At 37.9% G+C, this 24,019-nt stretch overlaps 1 protein-coding gene across 1 annotated transcript in view; it reads left to right on the top strand.

The window, feature by feature from the left end:
- Nucleotides 1-22,830, top strand: part of LOC126278402 (uncharacterized) — a 92,544-nt gene extending 69,714 nt beyond the window's left edge. Inside the window, exons 3-4 of the mRNA XM_049978504.1 lie at nt 11,427-11,675; nt 21,752-22,830. Coding sequence (XP_049834461.1) covers nt 11,427-11,640 — 214 coding nt within the window. The 3' untranslated portion in view covers nt 11,641-11,675; nt 21,752-22,830. The remainder of the gene's footprint in view (nt 1-11,426; nt 11,676-21,751) is intronic.
- Nucleotides 22,831-24,019: the final 1,189 nt, after the last annotated feature.

Below are 24,019 nucleotides of genomic sequence, written 5' to 3'. Positions count from 1 at the left end.
GATGGGAGAGGATGGTATGTGCTTTCTTAAAGCAACATATATAACTAAAATCCATTATCCACATTAGAGTGACGGTTATAAGTCCACTTTTCCCTCTGTACTTTAAGGATTTGCCATAATTGGTCAAAGCTTGTTGTATTTCTTCATTTGTTTTTTTGAAATGCTACTGAGGAAAGACAGATTAATTAGAGAAGATTTGAGGGTGTGAGCAGGTCAGTCATACCCAATAGTGAGAGAAACAGAGCTATTGTGAGATGCAGAATCCCCTTGTCGTCACAATGGATGGATCCCTCTCAGTCTGGATATGAACTTCTATGTGGTATCAATGATAGTGTACAGTCCTACTGAGACACAATTATGAAAAATGGCTTCTATAATATTCACTAATAACTTTCATTAAACTTAGAAGGCTTATGTAATTCATCAAAAGCATGTGTGAGAGTATGTTACACACTCAAAAAGGCTGTTAATTACTGTCTTGTGTATTTAGCAGAAATGCAGCAATGCAATAAATTATTTTGCTGACTAAAATAACCAGCTGCTGTTTACCTACCATTGATTACCTAAAATTTGTTAGTATACTGATTAACATTGTGGAACAACAGTTATTGTTGATTTTATGGGTGTGGTGTAATAAAAATAGACTTTTTTCAAGTTTTGACATGAATCTGCAAACCAGGAATACAAAGTTCAGTTAATAGAGGAACTATAGACATGACTAAGAGCATGTGTTGAGTTTACTTTCAAGTTTACTAACATCCTGTTTCCTATTTATGTCTGTGAGCACATTATTATTATTATTATTATTATTATTATTATTATTAATATTAATATTATTATTATTTCTCATCACAGTAAAGAATACCACTTTGCATAGTAGAAAGATATGTAGAAACTGTGACCAAAGTTATTTTTTACCTTCACTTATAGCAAGTACATCACAGTTAGTTTTCAAATGACTTCTATAATTTTCCATGAGTAACATATATACACTGAAGTGCCAAAGAAATTGGTATAGGCATGCTTATTCAAATACAGAGATATATAAACAGGCAGAATATTGCGCTGTGGTCGGTAACGTCTGTATAAGACAACAAGTGCCTGGCACAATTGCTGCTACAAAGGCAGGTTATCAAGATTTAAGTGAGTTTGAACATGGTGTTATAGCACACGAGAGATGGGACACAGTATCTCAGAAATAGCAATAAAGTGGGGATTTTCCCGTATGACCATTTCATGAATGTACTGTGAATATCAGGAATCCAGCAGAACATAAAATCTCTGACATCTCTGCAGCCATAAATAGATCCCACAAGAAGGGGGCCAATGACAACTAAAGAGAATCTTTAAACATGACAGAAGTGCAACCCTTCCACAAATTGCTGCAGATTTCAATGCAGTGCCATCAACAAGTGTGAGTGCGAATCATTCGATGAAACATCATTGATACAGGCTTTCATAGCTGAAGATCCACTCATGTACCATTGATATCTGCACAACACAAAGCTTCATGTCTGGCCTGGGCCCATCAAGACTGACATTGGACTGTTGATGACTGGAAACATGTTGCCTGGTCGCACAAGTCTCATTTCAAATTGTATCGAGTGGATGGACATGTTTGATACAATCTCATGATTCCATGGACCCTGCATGTCAGCAGGAGTGAAATGGGATCCCTGATATGTCTAGATTCAACTCTGACAGGTGACACATACCTAAGCATTCTGTCTGATCACCTGCATCCATTCATGTCCATTGTGCATTCAGATAGACTTGGGACATTCCATCAGGACAATGTGACACCCCACACATCCAGAATTGTTAAAGAGTGGCTCTAGGAACACTCTTCTGAGTTTAAACACTTCTGCTGGCCACCAAAATCCCCAGACAGGAACATTATTCAGCATATCTGGGATGCCTTGCAGCATGGTGTTCAGAAGGGAACTCCACGGACAGCCCTGCAGGATTCATGGTGTCAGTTCCCTCCAGCACTACTTCAGACATAAGTCAAGTCCATACCATGTCATGTTGCAGCACTTCTGTGTGCTCTTGGGAGCCAAACGCCATATTAGGCAGATGAACCAGTTTCTTTGGCTCTTTGGAGTACAATAATAAATGCTGAAAGGTGGAAAGCTGAAAAATGGAAAGTGCGGTGTCATTGATTGTCAGTAATGTTGCTTCAAGGTTGATCAGTGCAATGATGCTGCAAGTAGAAGCAGCATCAGCAGTAGTGCTAACCGAGATGAGGCAAGACCCATGTTTCTCAGAGTTGCCAGCTGGCATTGCAGTGCATTGTTATGAAATATGGCTGCAAGAGCCAGGAGAGACAATTCTGTGTAAGTTCCAGCTTGGGCTAGTTTTGAGCATGCATTCTATTTCCACCTCCATAATACAGAGCCAACATTTCATTTCTCTGTCAAGCTATTGACTGACTTGTGTAAAGAGAGTGTGTTAACTTCTGTCCTGTGGGCAAGTGCTGTTGTAAGTGTATTCAGACATTCTGCTTTCAAGATTCAGACTGGTCATTTTATGCAGCTCTGTGCCTCTTGTTCTTTCTTGTGTATCAAGATTTGTATTTGTATGTGCTGCTCCATGTGTGATTACTCCGATCACAGCAGTGGAGAACGATGAAGATAAGTTTCATTTTCTACTAAATAACGTTTTTGTTATTTGACAGTTGGTGTTCCTAAATTGACCTTTCTCTGTGTTCATTTACAAGGACAGAATACAATAGAAGGAACACATAGAAAGACTGCACACGGGAAATGAACTTGCAGGCAATATTATAGAAAAGAAAGGGGAAGTAAATGAAGATGAGATGGGAGAAATGATACTGTGAGAAGAATTAAATTTCTATCATAGATACAAAAAGATTTATAGGAAGGTGCTGATTGCTGCAAAAAAGTCATTTAATGACAAAATAATATATAATGCAGAGAATAAAAGCAAAGCAGTCTGGGATGTTATAAAAAAGGAAACCGGGAGAGGCAAACAAACGCAGAATAACATACTGCTAAGGGAGGGGGATAAGGTAATAAATGATCCACAACACTTAGCAAACTATGTAAACGAGCATTTTTCAAGTATTGCAGAGAAGTTAACAGCAAAAATTCCCCAAAACAAATATAACACCTGCAAAAATTGTTGCACTAGATACAATGATGTTACTTCCAACCACAGAGAATGAAGTCAATAAAACTGTTCAAAAGCTAAAAAATAAAAAGTCAGAAGGCTTAGATGATGTACCAATGTGTGTACTGAAACAATGCATAGTGATTATACAAGGCCCATTAACAAATATAATAAATGAATCCTTCACATCAGGGACATTTCCAGAGCAGCTAAAACAGGCAAGAGTTGTACCTTTGCTTAAGAAAGGTAATGCAGAAGACATAGAAAATTACCGGCCCATTTCCCTGCTGTCAGCATTCTCAAAAATAATAGAAGCAATTATGAAAGACAGATTAATGAATTATCTGAATAAATACAATCTTTTAAGCAAATCACAGTTTGGTTTTCGAAGTGGCAAAAATACGGAGTCAGCCATAGTAGAATTCACAAAAGTTGTACTTAATGCTCTTGATAAAGATGAGTGTGTCACAGGCATATTTTTGGATCTTTCTAAGGCTTTTGATACAGTCGACCACAAGATTCTATTAAATAAATTAGAAGCATTAGGAATAAGAGGGGTAGCTAATGACTGGTTTCGATCATACCTAACAGATAGGGTACAAAGAGTAGAGATAACACATACTTCAAATAGATCTAAACATTTAGTAAAATACTTATCAGAACCAAAACATATTAATATAGGGGTTCCACAAGGTAGCATATTAGGACCAATACTATTCCTGATATACATCAATGACTTTCCCAGTAGTGTTACTCATGGTGAGAAAATTCTCTTCACTGATGACAGCAATATTATAGTCACTGAGAGAACAAGAGAACTCCTTACCGAGAAAGCAAATGAAACTCTCAAGGAAGTTTACGATTGGTCAATAAGCAACAAATTGACATTAAACATAAAGAAAACTAATGCCATGAACTTCAGTTTGAAGAGGAAAAATGACAATGTTAAATTAAATGTAGATGGCACCTCTATAGACTGTGTAACAAATGCAAAATTTCTAGGAATGAATATTGACTCTCAGCTGAAGTGGTGCGAACACACAAAGGTACTTGCAAACAGAATGTCATCAGCATGTTATGCCCTTAGAATTTTATCATCTGTGTGTAACATGCAGTGTCTTTTAGTTACATATTATTCATATGTACACTCAATTCTTAGCTATGGCATTCTTTTTTGGGGAACAAATCCACAAAATATGAACACAATTTTCAAACTCCAGAAAAGAGCCATAAGAATAATAACCAGAAATAGTAGTCGAGCTCATTGTAAAGATCTGTTCAAAACACTGGGAATTTTAACTGCTCCATGTGAACACATTTACCAGTCAGTTGTACACATCAAAAGTAACATTGGCACTTACTGCACAAACAGCTCTGTCCATGACCATGCAACAAGAGATAGACTCAACTTACATTTACCAAGAAAAAATAAACATAAAACTCAAAACAGCATTTTCTACCAAGGAATAAAACTGTACAATAAATTACCAAAAGAGATTAAAGAAATTTCAAAAATACACTTATTTAAGAAGGCAGCTAAAAAGTACCTGTTATGCAATACATTTTATACATTGAAGGATTACTTAGATAAAGCAGAGTAGGGGTTTGATAAAAAAAATGTTATACAAACAAATAATAATAATAATAATGATGATTATAAAACATCCAATATTCCACATAACACCTTCACTTTATTATTTTTCTTCTTTTTTCCTTTCTAGAGACACTTTCCCCTCAAGCTATGCATAGCACAATACTAACACCTCTTCCTCTTTCTGAGCTCAACATCTCACTCATTATGAAGGGATGCTGACTCAGTTTTTCAGGATAGCAAATGGGAACTTGCAGTACAGAAAATGGCCCAAGGATCACCTGTGTGTGTGTGTGTGTGTGTGTGTGTGTGTGTGTGTGTGTATGTAGTGAGTGAAGTGTTATGAAACAATGTGTGTATAGTGTGTGCAGTGACTGATAGTGAAATATGAGTGAATAGTGTGGCATTACATTATTTAATGAGTTATTTGTAAATAAATTATTGTATACCAGGAGTAAAATCTAATGACTGTCTCTAACTAGAAGTCTGTAAATATATGTGTATACGAATTAGCTTATTGTAAATTGATCTAAGCTTGTAAATACTTTGACATGTCCTATATCCTTGTAAAAAGAGATCTACGGATGAATAAAACTACTACTACTACTACTACTAGCACTGGAAGACCTTAGTTGAAACAATGTCCATTTAATGAACCATAGAATGATTGAGATCCTTGGGAGAGCCAACCATGAGAAAACTATTCCATCTAGTGTGCAAGATATATGAGACAGATAAGATATCCTCAGACTTCATGAAGAATGCAATAACTCCAACTTCAAAAAAGACCTTTGCTGACAGGTGTGAGTATTACAAACATCAGTTTAATAAGTCGTGAAGCACTGACATGAATTATTTAGAAGAGAATGAAGAAACTGGTAACAGACAAACCTATGTTTTGTAGTGTCACTACCTACTCTCAGTAGAATTTGGAATAATTTGTAAGGAGCTGCAATGTGGCATTGTGCCAAGCTACTACTGGTCAGTGACTGCTGTACATTAACACGTGAGTTAGGGAATGTGTATGCAAAAGGATTGTGAGACAGGGTAGCAGTATGGGTAGCAGTATTCAGCGGCAAACTGCTCTGCACTGTGGTAGTAGCCGCAGCAGGAAGGACGATGTCATCACATCAGGGCAAGACTCCTATTATGAACTACATGATTGGGTGTGGGGTTTTAGTGTAACAACAGCACCTCAGAGTCATATAAATGGATGCAGAGGTGTTCAGAGTCAGGCAGCATCACCGTGACACCAGGCCCACATCAGAAAATGAGAGGGTTGGGCACCACCAGCTGCAGCCATGGTTTGAACACTGACCTTCCTTGTAGGACTTAGTGCCATGGTGCCACAGTCCTGCTGTTGTAGGTCACTGCTGCAGTTCTTTCTCACCAGGGAAAAAGCCAATGCCTGCGAGCCTTTCTTGGCCTGAGCTGCTGGGCTGGGGTATGTCTGCTCTCTTTGCTAGTGATGTAATATGTACCTGTAGTTAATTGTTTCTCAGTCATCAGTGTACCTACTGGGGGTCTCACAGGCCTGCAACCATACCACCCACCTCACTGAGGGCTGCTGAGACTCATAAGTTTATAACATTAACAGTATTATGAAAAGTATAGACTTATACTCTCCATAAAGACAACGAAGATATCTTTACACACTTAGGTTTTGGTCAAAACCTTTTTCAGAAACGGAAACAAACACACACACACACACACACACACACACACACACACACACACACACACACACACACACACACACACACACGTGACCTGGCAAAGCCCACTGGTTATTGAAGGATGCTACTACAGCTTCTTGTGACTCTGGCTTTGCTACCAAACACTGCTTAGGTGTTAGTTTTCTTGGTTTAGCAGCAACTGGTGGGCCCAGTGCAGTCCAAGTATGGTGCAGGTTGCCAAGCCTGCATTGCTGATGGGATGTTGTCTGTGATGTGATCTCTGGAAACTGTTGAATGATGTACTCAGAACTGGAGTTAATTTGATGTGAGGCAATTTCTGATACGGGCAGAAACTTTCCCTTGTAGAAGTTTGGAGCCCACCAAAAATATTGTAGGAAATCTGCTCCTGTAGAAGTTTGCAGCCCACTAAAAATGGTGTAGGAAATCTGCTCCTATAAGGGGCTCGGTGATATCGACCACAATGAAATTCCATTGAAATAACTTGTTAAAACAAGTTCCAATTCAAGACATCTTTTGCCATACATCTGAAAGAGGAAGGTAGTGGTGGCCACCAGCCACTTCATGCTAGGAGAGCTGTCTCCTTTGAAGCAATGTTGTGGGAGTAGACTACAACTGGATCCTGTGTCTACCAGAAATGTGGTCCCAGGCAGTTTGTCAGTCACAAACAGATGTGTTGAAACTGTTCCTTCCAAGTGCATGAAACAAATCTTCAGTGGTCTGTCTGCCTGTGAAGAATGACTCCTTGCCTTCTCAGTGTCAGCTGATCTTAGTTCTTCAAAGCTATGATCCTCAAACCTGCTTTAAATGAGATGTATTGGTTTTTAGTGTCACCTGTAGATACTCCATCGTTTGTAGTAACCTCGGAACCCAGAACTGGTGTGACCTTGATGCCGTAAGTTTCTTAATGATGATGAGCACCTCTGAATTGAGGCCTATTGCCCCTGTCGACTTCCTTTGCATTCTGCAGAAAATTAGCATGATGAGACCTGTGTGATGAAGTGACTTTTACTATTTGATCCTGTAGCCAGTGGAGTAACATCTGGTATGTTCATGAATGCCTTCTCTGTTGTGCTGTCAGGGGACACATGCGTTAGAAATTCCATGGAAATCTTCTCATGTAGCGCATCCAGATGCACTCTGTGGGTTGGAATGGAACTGTATGTCCCTTTGATTACTGATTGGGAAGGCAGGGAAGGGGGGAAGTGTTGTGACTAAATATCAGACTGCCTCGTGCTTCATTTAGGGGCCTTGGATACATTTTGGTGATTGCATGATGTGACACATTTGTGGGCATCGCTGCCAAACCATTGGTGATACCAGCACCAGCCACAATTATCTCGTCTCTTGTTGCCTTCTTGCTCATTTAAAGATGATAGACTGTTTCCAAAATCTTTCAAACTTGCCTTGGTGCATTGTAAAGTCACTATTGTGGTGTGTAGTGCTTGCACACTGGCTGGCAGGCAATTGGCTGTTGCCTTCTGTATACTGGAAGATGTATGCGGGTTGGGGCCGCTGGGTGTCGTCATCCCATGCATGCTTTTTCCAGGACCGGCCGCATTATTACCATGCTCTACAGTACAGTAAACATTATCCTGTGAACTATTGACAATGGCTTCCCCTTATCAGCCAAAACATTGAGTGGAAAATCTGTGTGAGCAACTAAAACCTTTCTAATATTGGACAGTATGTGGTTTAGCTACAGCAGATGTGGAGACTTGTCTGGTAATAAGTCACCTCTTGTGTTGGTTTTCAGTTCTAGTAAAAGCAGCTTCAGAGATTTGTCTCCCAGTTGCTTGTTACACACCAGTGTCTGAAGCTGTAACTCTGATGTGAGAGGAAATGTTCGATTAGACAAGTTTTAATGTGAAATAACATTCAGTGTATGATGCTATTTATCTTTGTTAATATTTCATTGACACACTAAACATACCACCCTGTATTCATAAGTCCAAAAGTAAAAGCATCACAACAAAGTAAATGATATTGACATATCTTCTTATTGGCTTCAGAGTCCAGTGGAAGTATTGTGCTGTCCTCTATAATTCTTCATTTGTATGACCATAGTGTCTGTAGTTGCTTTATAATTCATTATGGTATTTTTGATCCGTTGTTGCAACTACAAAAATGTGTGATTTTTTTCCTCTGTAATAGATCCAGTAAGCTCTTTCTCCATAAAGTCAAAACTTGTTATGCTTCGACGTTACTACATGTCTCCAGAGAGCATCACAGGTGTTGCCACAAAACTGAGGTATGGTTTCACCTTTGACTGCAAACAGGTTACACAGGCAAAGTGAGCAAAAAACAATAAGAAAAGAGAGAGAAATAGAAGATCGGACACAGGGATTAACTTATCTTGTCCTTGTCTCACAGATCAATAGCTGTGGTCACCACATGACTATGAAATACTGTTTTTTGAGCTGGTATCTGAAAATATTCCAGATTACACTTAAGGTGAGGACACAATAGACTCCATCATCATACTCTTCAAGCCACTGTTGGATGGTTCTAGTCCTGTGACACTGAAGTTCTTGTTGCAATGAGAAAAATGAGGGCCATCATAAGATGCAATTGGTTAGCAGTGATTGTGTTGTATACTGTCTTTGTAATGTTTTCTATAACAACCACAGATACCATAGCTGTGAGAGTAAATGTCATCCATAGAAAAAAATTCCACCATTGATGTATGGGCATCTCCCCTTTGATCGCACATTTTGGTAAGAAGTATGCTTCATAATACCAGACACCATAAAAAAAGACATATCTCCAGTGTCTAAACCTGATGTTCCCATGTACACTTAACTAAAAACTGATAATGCTATGAACTTGAAATGGACACACATATGGCTCATCATTGTGCATACTCATTTAGAAAAAATGAATAGCATGCTGTGAAGTATTTCTGCCTTCTCCATCATAATAACATTTTGATCTCTGCACTTAAAACTTATTCTTCTTTACAGAGTGGATTGGTATCCTTGATTGGATATAGATATACTGTGCCTTGCTGCATACTGGAAGTTTCACTGTCATTCATCCACTTGTTTTGATCAGGTACTGATGATAACAAAGTGTGAGTGTTTGAAAAACTTCATCAGTCAACTCCAACTTTCCCAACACTCTGCAAATAATCAGAAACTTCCGATGCCCTCCCACATTTATATCATTGTATGAGGGACAGTCAAATGAAAATCAAACACCCACCAGTACCATGAAATGGTTCCATTCAAAAGTAATCACCACATGTCTTAAGACATTTGTCCCACTGGGAAATGAGCCAATCAATTCCTGTTTTGTAGAACCTGGTCAGCCACTGATGAATCCACAACTACGCCTACTCTTGCACTTCCTTTTCAGACTGAAACCAATGTCCATGCATCTTTTTCCTCAGATTCCAAAGATATAAAAATCACACAGTGAAAGATACAAGCTGCACAGAGGATGTTGCAATGTTTCCCAAGCAAACCATTGAAGCATATCCTTCATATGATTTTCAGTATGAAAGCTAGTGTTACCACGCAGCAGCATGATTCCATCTGACAGCATTCTGACAGCCGGCAAACTAGAAAAGCCAACAGCAGAAACTTCCCTCAGCTCTCATGCCAAATAAATCCAAAGCTATTCATACAAGTTCTGGTTAGGTCATGATGATCTTTTCCAACTGCAGGGGCCATCTGCTCATTGAGTTCCTCAGATATTGAACCACGGTCAATGCGCAGCACTGTGAGGAGACTTTGCAGAAACTACAATGTGCCATAAAGTCACAATGCCCAGGAGTGCTGTCAGATGCAGTCGATATAATCTATATTCTACCACAGTTGTATTCCATCACAGATGTATTAAGAACCTCTATTTAGGCATTTAAGTATGTAATTGTACATATGAAGTTGTGTTTTGATGACTACAACCCGTATTGGAGATTGGAAACTGGTGCTGATTTTAACAGCTGCAATACATAAGACTGCATGAAAATTATACAGGAAGCTTCAAAGTTCACGGTTTTATGAGAAGTAACCAATCATACCTGTTGTGATTCCCATCACTTCAGTATGTTTTCATAGAACAAAAACATTTAATCACAAAGTTGATAACATTTATTTATGTCTGTGATAAAGAATTCAAGGAAGTCAAGGCCAGATGGTTAGATATAGTAACACAGGATCAAAAGCAGCTTGTGTTAAGTGTTTGTGTTAACTGATTTACTAACACTCTGAAACTAACGGTATTATGTGGATCCTATTATGAAGATAAACAATCAGTATCAAGAATGAATGATGAAATAGATCAACAGACATATAAATAATATAATATAATATGTGCTTGCCTGTAGCAGAGCTGACTGATGCATACTCACAAAGGGAATTACTCTTGGAAGTAATTTGTTTCAATTCTTGTAATGTCTTTATAACTTAACTTACTAAGGCATACTAGTGAGTGTTTATGGAAGTAGTTAGTCTGAATCCCAATGATTTAAGAAATTTCTACCAATATTTGGTCAAAATACGAGGAAAGTTAGTGGCTTGCACTTCCTGGCCACAACTGTGTGCTGATGACCTGAGCTAATTTTAAACATTCAGCTGTGTCTAATGGAAAGAGTACATGTGACACTGATGGTAGTAATCCCACCATGGAATGGCATAGACACACTTGAAGGGATAATGTAATTGTGATTGATTCCAGGTTAGGATTTGTGGCTTGTGACTGAAGAAGGTAATGCACTAGGTAAGATACAAGAGTTATGTTTGTAACCATGTGGAATATCTTGTATGTTGTTTCCTTGAATCACTACAAATAAATCCTAGGATGGTTCTTTAGTGATTCATTGCTGATTTTCTGCCACCTCCTTGACAAATTGTGCTGCCACTATCTCTATAATTACCTCAGTGTTGCTCAGATGTTAAGCTATAATCTTCCTCAATTATGTATGTTGTTTGAATGTTGAAGGAAACTGAAACTTTTTATTGTTTGATGAATAAATCTCATATGTAGCTTGTGAATGAATATTTCAGATCAAACTTGCGTGCTCATCAGAGAACTGCAAATCATCATGAATGGGAATGGCACTGTGCTGTCTGTAATAAGGCATTTTCCCAACGCCGCTATATGGAGCGACACCAGGAAGAAGCATGTCGCAAGTATAAGCAGAATCAGAATCGCAATCCCTCCAGCACTCAGCTCCTTGCTGTTAGACAGGCTGTGAGCACTGAAGCTCTATCTCAATGAAGAGACACGTTTAGAGTATGAAAATTTGAGGGCAGGTATGAAACAGTTTATTATCTCTCTCCTTCAAAATGTACTCATGGATAAACTGACATCAGCTATAAAAGTAGAATGATCTCTTAATTAAACGTATTCACTTCTGTTAAAATGTATGTATATCTCTCTGTATTCTTTATTTGTTTGTATATTTTCTTTATATATATTTCCTTTATTGGCATAAGGTGTCTCAGGAGGAATAGTGAATATTTTAGAAGGCAGTAGTATATACTATTTTGAATGAAACATTTCATTTAATGTGTGTCCAGTTTCATTGGTTACATGAGGTATGGCTCATTAGAGAGATAAGTTTTCATTACATATGCTATTCTGCAATTTCCAAGAGTTTATTTACTGCTGTCATTTTTGGTTTGAGGTTCAAGTTCTGACTTTCTGCATGAGTTTATATAATTAAATTTTTCAACTGTGATTTGACTAATTCAACTTGTAGATTATGCATATACTTGTAGATTATTACATATACTTGCATGGTATCTGTGTCTTGGTTTTGTAATAGAAATTCTTATGCTTCTTGTAGAGAATATGATAGACAATTTTCTAAAAGAGCATTAGATTAAAAAATGTTTACTTGGGTTTTTACTAAACTGCATGGGACCGGTGCAGTGTCCAGCAGTCATACCTCATCTGTCCAGCAGTCATACCTCATCTGAAAGTGACAATCAACAGTGTGTGTATGAAGTAGAAGACATTACTGAGTTGGTAGAATGAAGTCTTTCAACAGGCACATATCAAACTTTTACATGTTTAAGTGTTCCACATAGAAAAATGTGTCAAACATTACATTAACACTGAGGATTTCTCTACTGATAATGCCATTTACATGTTCACACACCAAATTTTACAAGTATTAAATAATGAAATAGCACCACTTGGTATTTTCTGTTGTCTTTTTAAGGCATTTGGGTGTGTGAATCACAGTATCCTCTTAGATAAATTGACATTTTATAGGACTTATGGTGTAGCCAACCAATGGTTAATGTCATATCTGACAAAAGAATGTGGGAAGTTGTACTTAATAATTCAAGCATTGTAGTCCATGGACATAATTCTCACTGGGGAGAAATCACATATGAGGTTCCCCAAGATACAATCTTAGATACACCACTGTTCCTCATGTATGCAATGAGCTCCTGTTTAATGTAATTAAAAACAGTAAAATAAAAAATAAAAAAGCTTAGAAATGTTCAAAGTGCAACCGTATGTACAAATTAACTTGTGATGTGAATGTAAAATGACTTGGTCCACATCATTATGATCTATTGCGCATTGCTGAGAAGTTACATAGCTACATAAAACTTGGACCATGCAATGAAAGAACTGCTACAGTATTTTGCAAAAGATAATTGAAAGAATATGCAATGTGATGAACAGAATAGACACTTTTATTCATAGACAGTAATTATACTGAAGTCATCGCGATTCATGATGGTGTTCTGAACATCACAAAAGTTGGGACATGGTCCTTAATAGGTCATGTGATTACAACAGTCTGAAACACATGCTCTGCAACATGCTCCCATACTTGCCATAAGGATGGTAAGGAGTTCTTGTGGTACGAATTCCATTCCTCTACCAGTGCCATTTACAACTGCTTGCATAGTCATTGGTGCATGTGGACATGCTGCAGTACATCTCCCCACTGTTTCCCACATGTGATCAATGGAAATTAAGTCAGTGAACAGACAGGCCAGTCCATTCACCAAATATCCCCTTGTTCCAAGAGCTTCTACACCTACGTTGTTTGATGCAGTAGTGCACTTTGATTAATAAAAATGAAGTTAGGACTGAATGCATTCCAGAAAGATGCACACAAGGAAGGAGCACAGGTCATAATAAAGTTGACCAGTGAGTGTACCATGTTCAAAGATTTGGAGGTCAGTATGCCCATGCAACATTATGCCTTCCCACATTATAGCACCTTGAACCATCAAAAAGATCATGTTCAGCGGTGTTCATAGGTGCATTACATGTTCCCACATATAGCCATATGAGGGTACATCCAGAATCACTATTCAGACTGAATCTGTTCTCATCTGAGAAGAGCATGTGTACCCCACTCCTCATTGGTCCAGTCCCTATGCTCTAGGAACCATTGCAAATGGTGCCACTGACATACAGGTGTAAATGGAACACAATGTACTGGTCATGAGTCACAGAGATCACCCAGACACAATTTGAGTGCCACTGTGGAGGATGATATTGCTTGCCTTGCAGTCCTGTTAAATTGCAATTGTGGCAGCTGTTTGACATGTGTCTCTTCTTGCCTGTTGCACCATGTAGCAGTCATCTATTGCTGTAGTTGATTTTGGATGACCAACTCCTCTCCTTCAGGCTGTGATACCTATGGTTTGGAACACTCCCCATGCATGTGAAACAATGCTGTGAGCAGTACCAAACTCCTGGGCTACACTCATAGCACTTTATCCTTCTTCCAATTTCCCAGTGATTCTTCCCCATGTGAAGTCACCAAAATGTTGTCTCACAGCCATCTTGTAATAAAGAACATCACTACAGTGCACCATAACTGCTCATTGATTGACACATGCTGTTTTTTCCATTCTTCCAACTGTTTTGTGTTGTGCCAGTCCCATTTGGCACTATAGTCACACTGACTTCATGCCATATTATGTCTAGTTATGTGTGCATGACTGGGAGACCTTTGGCAAATATCCTTCATTTTACATTTACTTCTGCTGAGTATTTAATATTTTATGTTACCTTGTCTATCTTTTCCTTAAGATTATTTACTGATGAAGTCACTTTCACTTGTGATGGTATCGATAACATTCGTAACTCACATCAGTTGCCCAATAGAAATTCACACCCTTTTTAGAGACATATTTCCAAGAACATTTATCTGTAAATTTGTGTTGTATGATAGACTGTCAGTTAATTAGGCCAGTTGTATTGCCATATCATCTTATAGGGGCTCATTATATGGACTCTCTTGAAAATTTGCTTCCAGCAGTACTGGAAGAGATTCCTTTTGGTTAAAAGAATGTTCTTCCAGCATTCTAGTCATCAGATGATATTATCTAATCCTGACAATTCCCATAAGACACGCTGGCAGAAGTGATCACCTTCTTGGCCACCAGAGTTCCGAGAACCTATCTCTTTAGGTTTTTGGCTGTAAGGATGGTTGAAATAAAGAGAAAGTAAGCACTGGAGATGAACTGATCACTGATTCTATTCTATTCTATTCTGAATTATGAATAGGCTGCCCTTATAAAAGAATGGCAGGGTAGATTCAAAAGTGCTACATATGGAATATCAAGAGCATTCAAAAGTGTACTGAAGTTGCAGGTGGAATTTATCAAAACAACTTTCAACTTAATCATTTCCTTTTGCCTGACACCTTCTATGAGTATTTGTTTTGGTTTCGAAACATGCTATATGGTATGTTTTCTTCAAATTTGTCTCTATTACACCTTTTAAAATAATTATTATTCCTCCTGAAGACATAATCACTGCATTTAGAATGTCTGTTTTCTGACAGTAGTAACGACGAATGTCAGTTATAAAATTTCTGTAATATTATTAAAACGGGGATACAAAACTCTTAAGGCTTTCATAGCCACTTATTGCCATGTTACCTGTTTTCTTCTGTCTTGGGTTCCTTGGCAGACACTTGGTTGATGATTTTCCTGATGTTTCACCAGCACGAGTGGCTGGCATTGTCAGTTTACATTGTCAACATTGTCAGTTTACATTGAGGCATGCCCCTTTCTTGTTGAACCTATTGTCATTTTTGTGGATTTCTTTAGCTTTCCTGAACAAGTGGATGCGATAGCTATTCTCCAAATTAAGAATTTCTGTGCCAGCAAATTTTATTATGTGGTCTGTCTCACACAGCACATTCTCTGTCATGGCCAATTTATCCACTTGTCCCAACCTGAAATGCCACTTATGTTCAGTGATCCTGGTGTTGATTGATCATCCAGTCATTCCAACATAGACTTTTCCACATGTACATGGTGTGTGATATATACCCATCATTGCAAGTGAAGCCCTATTTTCCTTTGCCAATCTGAGACATTCTTTGATGTCAGTTTACAAATAATCTTACCACAGTGTTTTCACAATATATGGCCTGTTCTGTCCATCACTCTATGAACGTATGGTAGAAAGGCCTTATCCAACATTTCTTTTTCTGTTGTGTCACTTCACTGAGTGATTCTGTAACACTTCTTAATAAACTGCTGGAGTACCGATTGCTCCTCAGAATGCTTTCTGGTGTTTTATCTCGTGTCTTAGGTGCTGCAGCTCATATATTTGTCTTTCAAACATTATGAGTGTATTAATCATGCTCTTTCTGTGGCTTGGATGGTGATTTTGTGTTGTCCATGTCCATGCTATGTCCCAGCGTTTCATCATTTCTCGTAACCAGCACATCTAGAGAGGGTAGCTGTTGACCCTTTCATGTGGAATGACAACAGCTGGGAGGCATCACCATTGGTAGTCCTCTTAGACCAGTGGTGACTGACTCTTTATGGAACATTTCAAAGCACGGGCACTGGACTTCGCACTACGTAAAACTAAGGTGTTGTACAGATGGGTTGATGATACCTTTGTTGCATGATCCATGGTGAGGAACACCTCGATGTCTTTCCTAAGGCACCTGAACAGTCTCCTTGCCAACATAAAATTTACTATGGAGGTATAAAGAGAACAACAGTTACCCCTTCTAGATGTGTTGGTGATGAGGGCTTGTGAAAACCTGGAATACAGTATGTATCCAAAACTGAAACACATGGGCTGATACCTGCATGAACTGTCAAATCAACACCCATGCCAAAAAAAGAGGCATGATTAATATGCTCATAACACAAATGGGATGAATATGTGAGCAGTAACACTTCATATGTAAGATTTGTCCCGTAGAAAGTATTCTACATCTACATCGATACTCTGCAAATGACATTTAAGTGCCTGGCAGAGGGTTCATCAAACCACCTTCACAATTCTCAATTATTCCAATCTGGTATAGCGTGTGGAAAGAATGAACACTTATATTCTGAGGGGCAACAGATACTCCACCTGCTATTTAAAAAGTTTCATGGAATCAAACACTTGGAAAAATGACACAATGAAAGCAAAAATATTGTGTACAATGTTTCTGCCATACATTGCTAGACTGATGGACAGGACTGGCCTTATATTCTGCAAACATGGCGTGAAGTATATTTATAAACTGACAAAGAAGATCAAAGAGTCTCTCAAATTGGCAAAGAAATAAGGGACCCACTTGCAATGCCGGAAATGTAGCACATACTATGTACATGTGAAAAAGTCTATGTTGGAATGACTGAACAGTCAGTCAACAATAGGATAACCAAACATAAGCAGTATTGGAAGTAGGGCAGGTGGACAAATCACACTGTGTGATACTGAGCACATAATAAAAATTTGCCAACTTGGAAGTTCTTATTGTGGAGAAGATATGCCACACCCTATTATTTAGGGAAGCTACAGAAATATACAGAAATGACAATAGCTTCAAAAAGGAAGAGGAAAGCCCCAAGATGAATGGAATCTGGATTCCAGTGCTGCAATGAACGACTGGTGTAGGTAGCAAGGGGATAATCACAGTCGTAATGAGTACACAGAAAAGCCCTCAGTCACTAGTACACCAGATACATATAATCTGCAATCATGAGTTTGATTCCAGTCCACCTCCAGCAATTCAGGGGGTGGGGGTGGGGTCGGGGGGGGGGGGTGGGACAATGCAGTGAAGCTTTGATAATGCTGGGAAAATGTCAAAAATATCATCAAACAAATGTCAGCTGAAGAATCTGAGACAGAAGCCAACAGGCAAGTTCTCAAAATGATAGCTAACTACTCATCTTCTGATGACAAATCATGTGCAGTAAAGCTGGGTATCATCTAACTATCTTTGTCATGCTAATATTCTTCCATTTTTATTTTTGTTGTACACAACTACACCAACATGCACAACTCACATTTACAACTGTGCAGATATGTGGATGGCATCCTTATTTTTGTAGTGTGGTGGTGAGTTTTGATTTATTCATCTCATGACTTAAATTTACTAATCATTTGATTAAGGTAAAGGGTACTTACAAAAATTGTTGTTGTTGTGGTTGTCAGTCGAAGACAGGTTGATGCAGCTCTCCATGCCACTCTGTCCTGCGTGAGCTGCTTCATCTCTGAATAACTACTGCAACATCCTTCTGCATCTGCTTACTGTATTCATTTCTTGGTATCCTTCTGCGATTTTTATCCTCATGCTTCCCTCCAGTATTAAATTGGTGATTCTTGATGATGTCTCAAAATGTGTCCTTTCAACAGGTACCTTTTTTGGTCAAGTTGTGCTGCAGATTTCTTGTTTCCCCAATTCTATTCAGAACCTCCTCATTAATTATGTGATCTACCCATCTAATCTTCAACATTCTTCTGTGGTACCACATTTTAAAAGTTTCTATTCTCTTTTTGTCTAACTCCTGTTTATCATCCATGTTTCCCTTCCTCACATGGCTTCACTCCAGACAAATACTTTCAGAAAATGCTTCCTAACACTTAAATGTATATTCAAAGTTGGTAAATTTCTCTTCTGCAGGAATGCTTTTCTTGCCATTGCCAGTCTACATTTTGTGTCCTCTCTACTTTAGGCATCATCAGTTATTTTGCCGCCCTAACAGAAAAACCCCTCTGCTTCTTTAAGTGTCTCATTTCCTTAGCTAATTCCCTTGTCATCATTTGATTTAATTTGACTACATTCCATTACCTTCATTTTGCTTTTGTTGATGTTCATCTTGAAAGATAAATCATAGGGTCAGTATTGCCTTTTGTGATCTTACATTTCACCAGAATCCAAACTGTTCTTCCCCAAGGTCAGCTTCTACCAGTTTTTCCATTCTTCTGTAAAGAATTTGTGTTAGTATTTTGCAGTCATGACTTATTAAACTGATACAAGGCATATTTTGTAAGTAGGGTCCGTTTTGTTGTGGACACTAGTAGTTCGTGCGCGTACTGCAATGAGCATGTGCATTGTATACCGGCATGCCTCGGGAACAACTGTGCTCAGTTTCACCTCTGTAGCTAACCTGAATGGTTCTGTTCTGTGCTTTCAAAATGTTTAAGACTATCAAATCACCCACCATATGCGAGGTTCGCTCAGTGATACAGTTTTTGTCAGCAAGAAACCTGTCTGCTGCAGAAATTCATCAACAGATTTGCGAAGTGTACGGTGATGCTGTTATGAGTGAAAGTAAAGTGTGTAAGTTGGTATGAGAATTCAAAGATGACCATGACAACGTCCATGATGAGGACCACTCCGGTCGCCCTTCTTTGATTACAGACAATTTGGTGCCTTCAGTTGAAGTGAGGATTCACAAGAACAGGTGCTTCACAATAACTGGTATCTCAAGTGAATTTCGTGACGTGTTGAGGTCAGTGCTTTACAACATTGTTTCTGAACACCTAAAGTTTAGGAAACGGTACTCCCGTTGGGTCCTGAAGCTCCTGACAGAGGACCACAAAAACCAAAGATTTAAGTGTGTGATGAAGTTCTCGACTCGTTGTCATGAAGAAGGTGACGGCTTCTTGAGTCAGATTGTAACTGGAAACGAAATGTGGGTTTCGCATATCACACCCGAATCGAAGCAACAGAGTATGGAATGGAGAGACACACACTTGCTTGTAAAGGTGAAGGCCAAACAGACTCTGTCTCAGTGCAAAATCGTGATGTTGGTGTTTTGGGATAGGCATGGTGTTTTGTTGGCCGAATTCATGCAACGAGGAACCACTATCAATGCAGAAGCATACTGCCAAACCCTGAGAAAGCTACACAGAGTGATTCAAAACAAAAGATGTGGCATGCTGACAAAAGGAATTGTCCATCTCCATGACAATCCAAGATGTCACACTACAGGTCAGACTTGTGATTTATTGGACAGTTTTGGCTGGGAAGTTTTAGACCACCCACACTAATGTCCTGATCTTGTGCCAAGCGATTACCATCTGTTCCTTCACTTCAACAAGTCAGTCGCAACTGCTACAATGATGATGACGACATGAAAACAACAGTGAACTCTTGGTTATCAGAATAGATGATAAGTTTTTATGAAGAGGATATTTTAGAGTTGGTTGACAAGTATGATACTTGTTTGAACAAACTTGGCAACTATGTCAAAAAATATAGTGAAGTATGTACTTTCTGAAAATAAATTTACTTTTTTTGAAATAACCTTTCATTGTGTACTTATGTTCAAATGGACCTTACTTAAAAAACACGCCTCGTAGGTTAGAATTTTTTACACCGGTCAGCAATTAATTTCTTTGGAATTGGAATTATTACATTTTTCTTGAAGCTGAGGGTATTTTGCCTATCTCATACAACCTGCACGCTGGATGGAAGAATTTTGTCATGACTGGCTCTTCCAGGGCTGTGAATGGTTCTGACAGAATATCATATACTCCCAGGCCTTTATTGTGACTTAGATCTTTCAGAAGTTTGTAAAATTCTTCTTGTAGTATCATATCTCCTATCTCATCTTCATCCTACGTCCACTTCCCTTTCTATAATATTGCCTTCAAGTACATCTTCCTTGTATAGAGCCTCTATATACTCTTTCCACCTTTCAGTTTTCCCTTGTTTGTTTAGGACTGGTTTTCCATCTGAGCATTTGATATTCACATAGCTGTTTGTCGTTTCTCAAAAGGCCTCTTTAATTTTCCTGTAGGTGGTATCCACCTTTCCCCTAGTGAAACATGAGACTAAATCCTTACATTTGTGCTCTAGCCATTCCTGCTGAGACATCTTGCACTCACATGTTTGTACTCTCTGTCTCCGTTTCATTTTCTACATTTTTATATTTTCTCCTTTCATCAATTAAATTCAATATCTCTTGTGTTATACAATGATTTCTAGTAGACCTTATCTTTTTACTTATTTGATCCTCTGTTGCCTTTACTGTTTCATCTCTTAAAACTACCCATTTGTCTTCTATTGCATTTCTTTCCCTTGTTCTAGTCAGCTGTTGCCTAATGCTCCCTCTAAAACTCTCAGCAGCCTCTGGTTCTTTCAACTTATCTATGTCCCATATCCTTAATTTCCTATCCTTTTCCAATTTCTTTCATCTACAGTTCATAACCAGTAAATCGTGTTCAGTGTCCACATCTGCCCATAGAAGTGTCTTACAATTTAAAATCTTGTCGTGCCATTACATAATCAATCTGAAACCTTCCAGTATTTCCAGCTCTCTTCCACATATACAACCTTCTTTTCTGAGTCTTAAACCAAGTGCTAGTGATGATTAAATTATGCTCTGTGCAAAACTCTACCAGACAGCTTCAGCTTTCATCCCTTGTAATGTAACCTACAGATGTAAAATTAAGGCTAATGAGGTAGAAACAGTATCTGAAAATCAGTATGATTTGTTACTGAGAATGAGCTGCTATTTCTACATAGTAAGGCTTGTGATGAATGATGGCTTGCTTAAATTCATACCTCATCAGCTCTTTCATTGAAAAGTAAAATTTCTATAACAGAGTATTACGAAGTTTGCTTTTCAATGCTGAAAGCGTTTTTTCTATGTTCATGTGTTGGGGAACCTGATCAAATAATTTTAAGTGTTGAATGAATGTGTAAAACTTTATTTATTTCTTGTATTATATTTGTAACTGAAGTGTTTTACCTTGAATAATTTTAATTTACTGTATATGATGATGATGATTTGATATATGTGTAAGAAGGTTAATGCTACATGTTACAGTTTTTATTAATAATGTGCATCATGAACCCTTTGAATGTGCAGTATACATTTTTGTACTGAATTTTCTTGGCACTTCAATATGTACAATATGTTACAAAGCTCCCACAATAAAAGAGTACCATAACATGTTACTGGTTGGGAATAATTAGAGCATACTATTTTATGTCCCAAGTCTATAACACTTTAATATGCAAACCTGCATTAGGTACTGGTACTTCTAGATAGTCAATGTGCATATTCAAGTTTGACTCTTATACGTACATGTAAATGTTATTTCTACTCTGGAATTTCCATTTTTTAATGCTTTATAATATCAATTGCAGGTATTTTCCCATGTAAGTGATGGCTTAGAAGCGAAGGTCCTTATCAACACAGAAGAAAAAAATCATAATGTGTGTGGAAAATGTGCTTGGTGACTTTATACAAAAGATTCCAACTATAGAAGATAACAATGGTTAAGTGAATCACACAGATTCTCTATTACCTAAAAAGTGATTCTTGTTGTCCGTTAATGATGCAACTGGAGGTCGCTAGGGAGATGTTATTATTAGAGTTCGTTGGCATTTATTACTCAGCATGCTTATTAGAATATTATCTGCATGAATGAATTTCCTCTTTGAATGGTTTTGTAGCACTGGTATTCAACCATTTAAGCATATTAAAACACATTAACATGGCTGAAAGTCATTAGTTCTGTAAATTATAATGAGTACTTCCAGAAAGAAACAAACCTATAATACTGTTATTACCTAGTGTCAGATAGGTTACACAAAATTATTTTATAAGATGATGTAACTCCCAACTGCGCAGCATCATGAGAGAGAGAGAGAGAGAGAGAGAGAGAGAGAGAGAGAGAGAGAGAGAGAGCAGCGATTTGTGGTTGCTGTATGTACTTTCTTTGTTCAAATTCGATAGCTGAACTGCAGTAGTCACCAATGCACTCATTATAGGCTTGTCTGTAGATCAGGGTATCCTAATACCACTGTTAACATTCCATTTAGGATTTTCCATTACTGTACTTATAGGATTATGACAATTGGATTCTCTTCACCTTCAGTGAAATGAGATATGTGATGTGTTTAATTGATTGTTTGCTATTTAAAATGCAAAAAATCTGAACAGGATTGGCCTTTAAACCCAGGAACTTATATTTCACAAGAGCCACTTGAGCCTCCTTCAGTTTGTTACTAATGAATATTCCCAGCCATAAATTAGATACTATAGGTCACGTTAGGAACGAGTCCTTTCAGGTAAAGAAATACATGTAGAAAGAGAAACAGTAGTGGCAAAATAATTGTATACTACACTAACTGTATATTACTCAAAAGCTATATCTCATTTATACTTATGCATGCTAAAATGAATGCAGTAAAATTAACATTAAAACTGTTACTTAAAAAAACTGCTGTGTCTTGTGTTACACTAATGCTGGTGCCTGCTTAATGTATGCATGATTCCATTGATATTTATGAAAGACTAACAATTACATAGACAGAACACTGTTACTTGCCACAAAGGTAGTAGATATTCACATAACTTGGACCCAGTTAAGTGAATCATTTCTATGAGTGACTGACGAGAAACAACTTAAATTTTCTTTTGCATTTGCAGAGATTCTTGATTCCTGGCTGTTTATCTCCCACCAGCTTGCAAAAGACCTTGGCATCAGAAAGCAGCAACCCTTTCTGAACCCTAAAACAGATGATAAAGTCTATATGGATTTAATATTGATGTCTTGTGTGATGATCATATAAACTGCAGTTCACATGAAATTGGACTTTTATCGATAGATACAAATATGAAAAAAAAAACTGACCTTGTGAAATAGTACATCAACCAGCAAGCAGAGCGCACTGTGGTTGTTTCACTCTGATTGTTAGTTGCTGAGCTACAACCACTGAAGTGAGCACATGTGCTAGCTCTTTGTCAGATTTGTAACAAAGTTACAACAATGAAAGTGCTCACGGAGCAATGTGTGATAGCAAAATTTTGTTACAAACTGACAAAACCTTTAGTCTTCTTGAAATAATAATAATAATAATAATGCACAGGTTGGTGAAAAATCAAGGTGATATTTTCTTTGTATTTCCTACAGAGACATTTCATCACGATTTGTACCACCTGGTTAGAAGGTAAATGAGAAGGTTTGCAAGGCAATTCTATGATGTTTGGGGGATACTTTGTGAAGGAAGCAGCCTGATTAGAGGAAACACCCAGACTTGGATGTTGCAGTAGTGTACTGCCAGTGGAGGGAACTACTTTGAAAGAGAGAGTGCTTAAAATAAAGTACAATGAACAATAAACATGTTCCAAGCAAAGCTTAGGCTAGTTTTAAACACACCTTGTATTTAAGAGAAGAAAGAAAGGAAGTCTATAGTTTAATATCCAGTTGATGTTAAAGTAATAGAGGAGGAAGCACAAGCCCAGAGATTGTCAGGAATGGAAATTAGCCGTCTCCTTTTCAAAGGACCCATTCTTCTGCACCTAAAGTAACAAATGGAAAACATAAGAAATCTAGTTGCAATTTTGAAAGCCACTCCTTTTAAATGTGAGTCCACTCCCTTGATTACTGCATCATTTTCAAAGGACCC

Source organism: Schistocerca gregaria, chromosome 6 (genome assembly GCF_023897955.1).
Source record: "Schistocerca gregaria isolate iqSchGreg1 chromosome 6, iqSchGreg1.2, whole genome shotgun sequence".
Lineage (NCBI taxonomy): Eukaryota > Metazoa > Arthropoda > Insecta > Orthoptera > Acrididae > Schistocerca > Schistocerca gregaria.
Note: the sequence above shows the minus strand (reverse complement) of the source record. Positions and strands in the feature narration are given on the sequence as shown.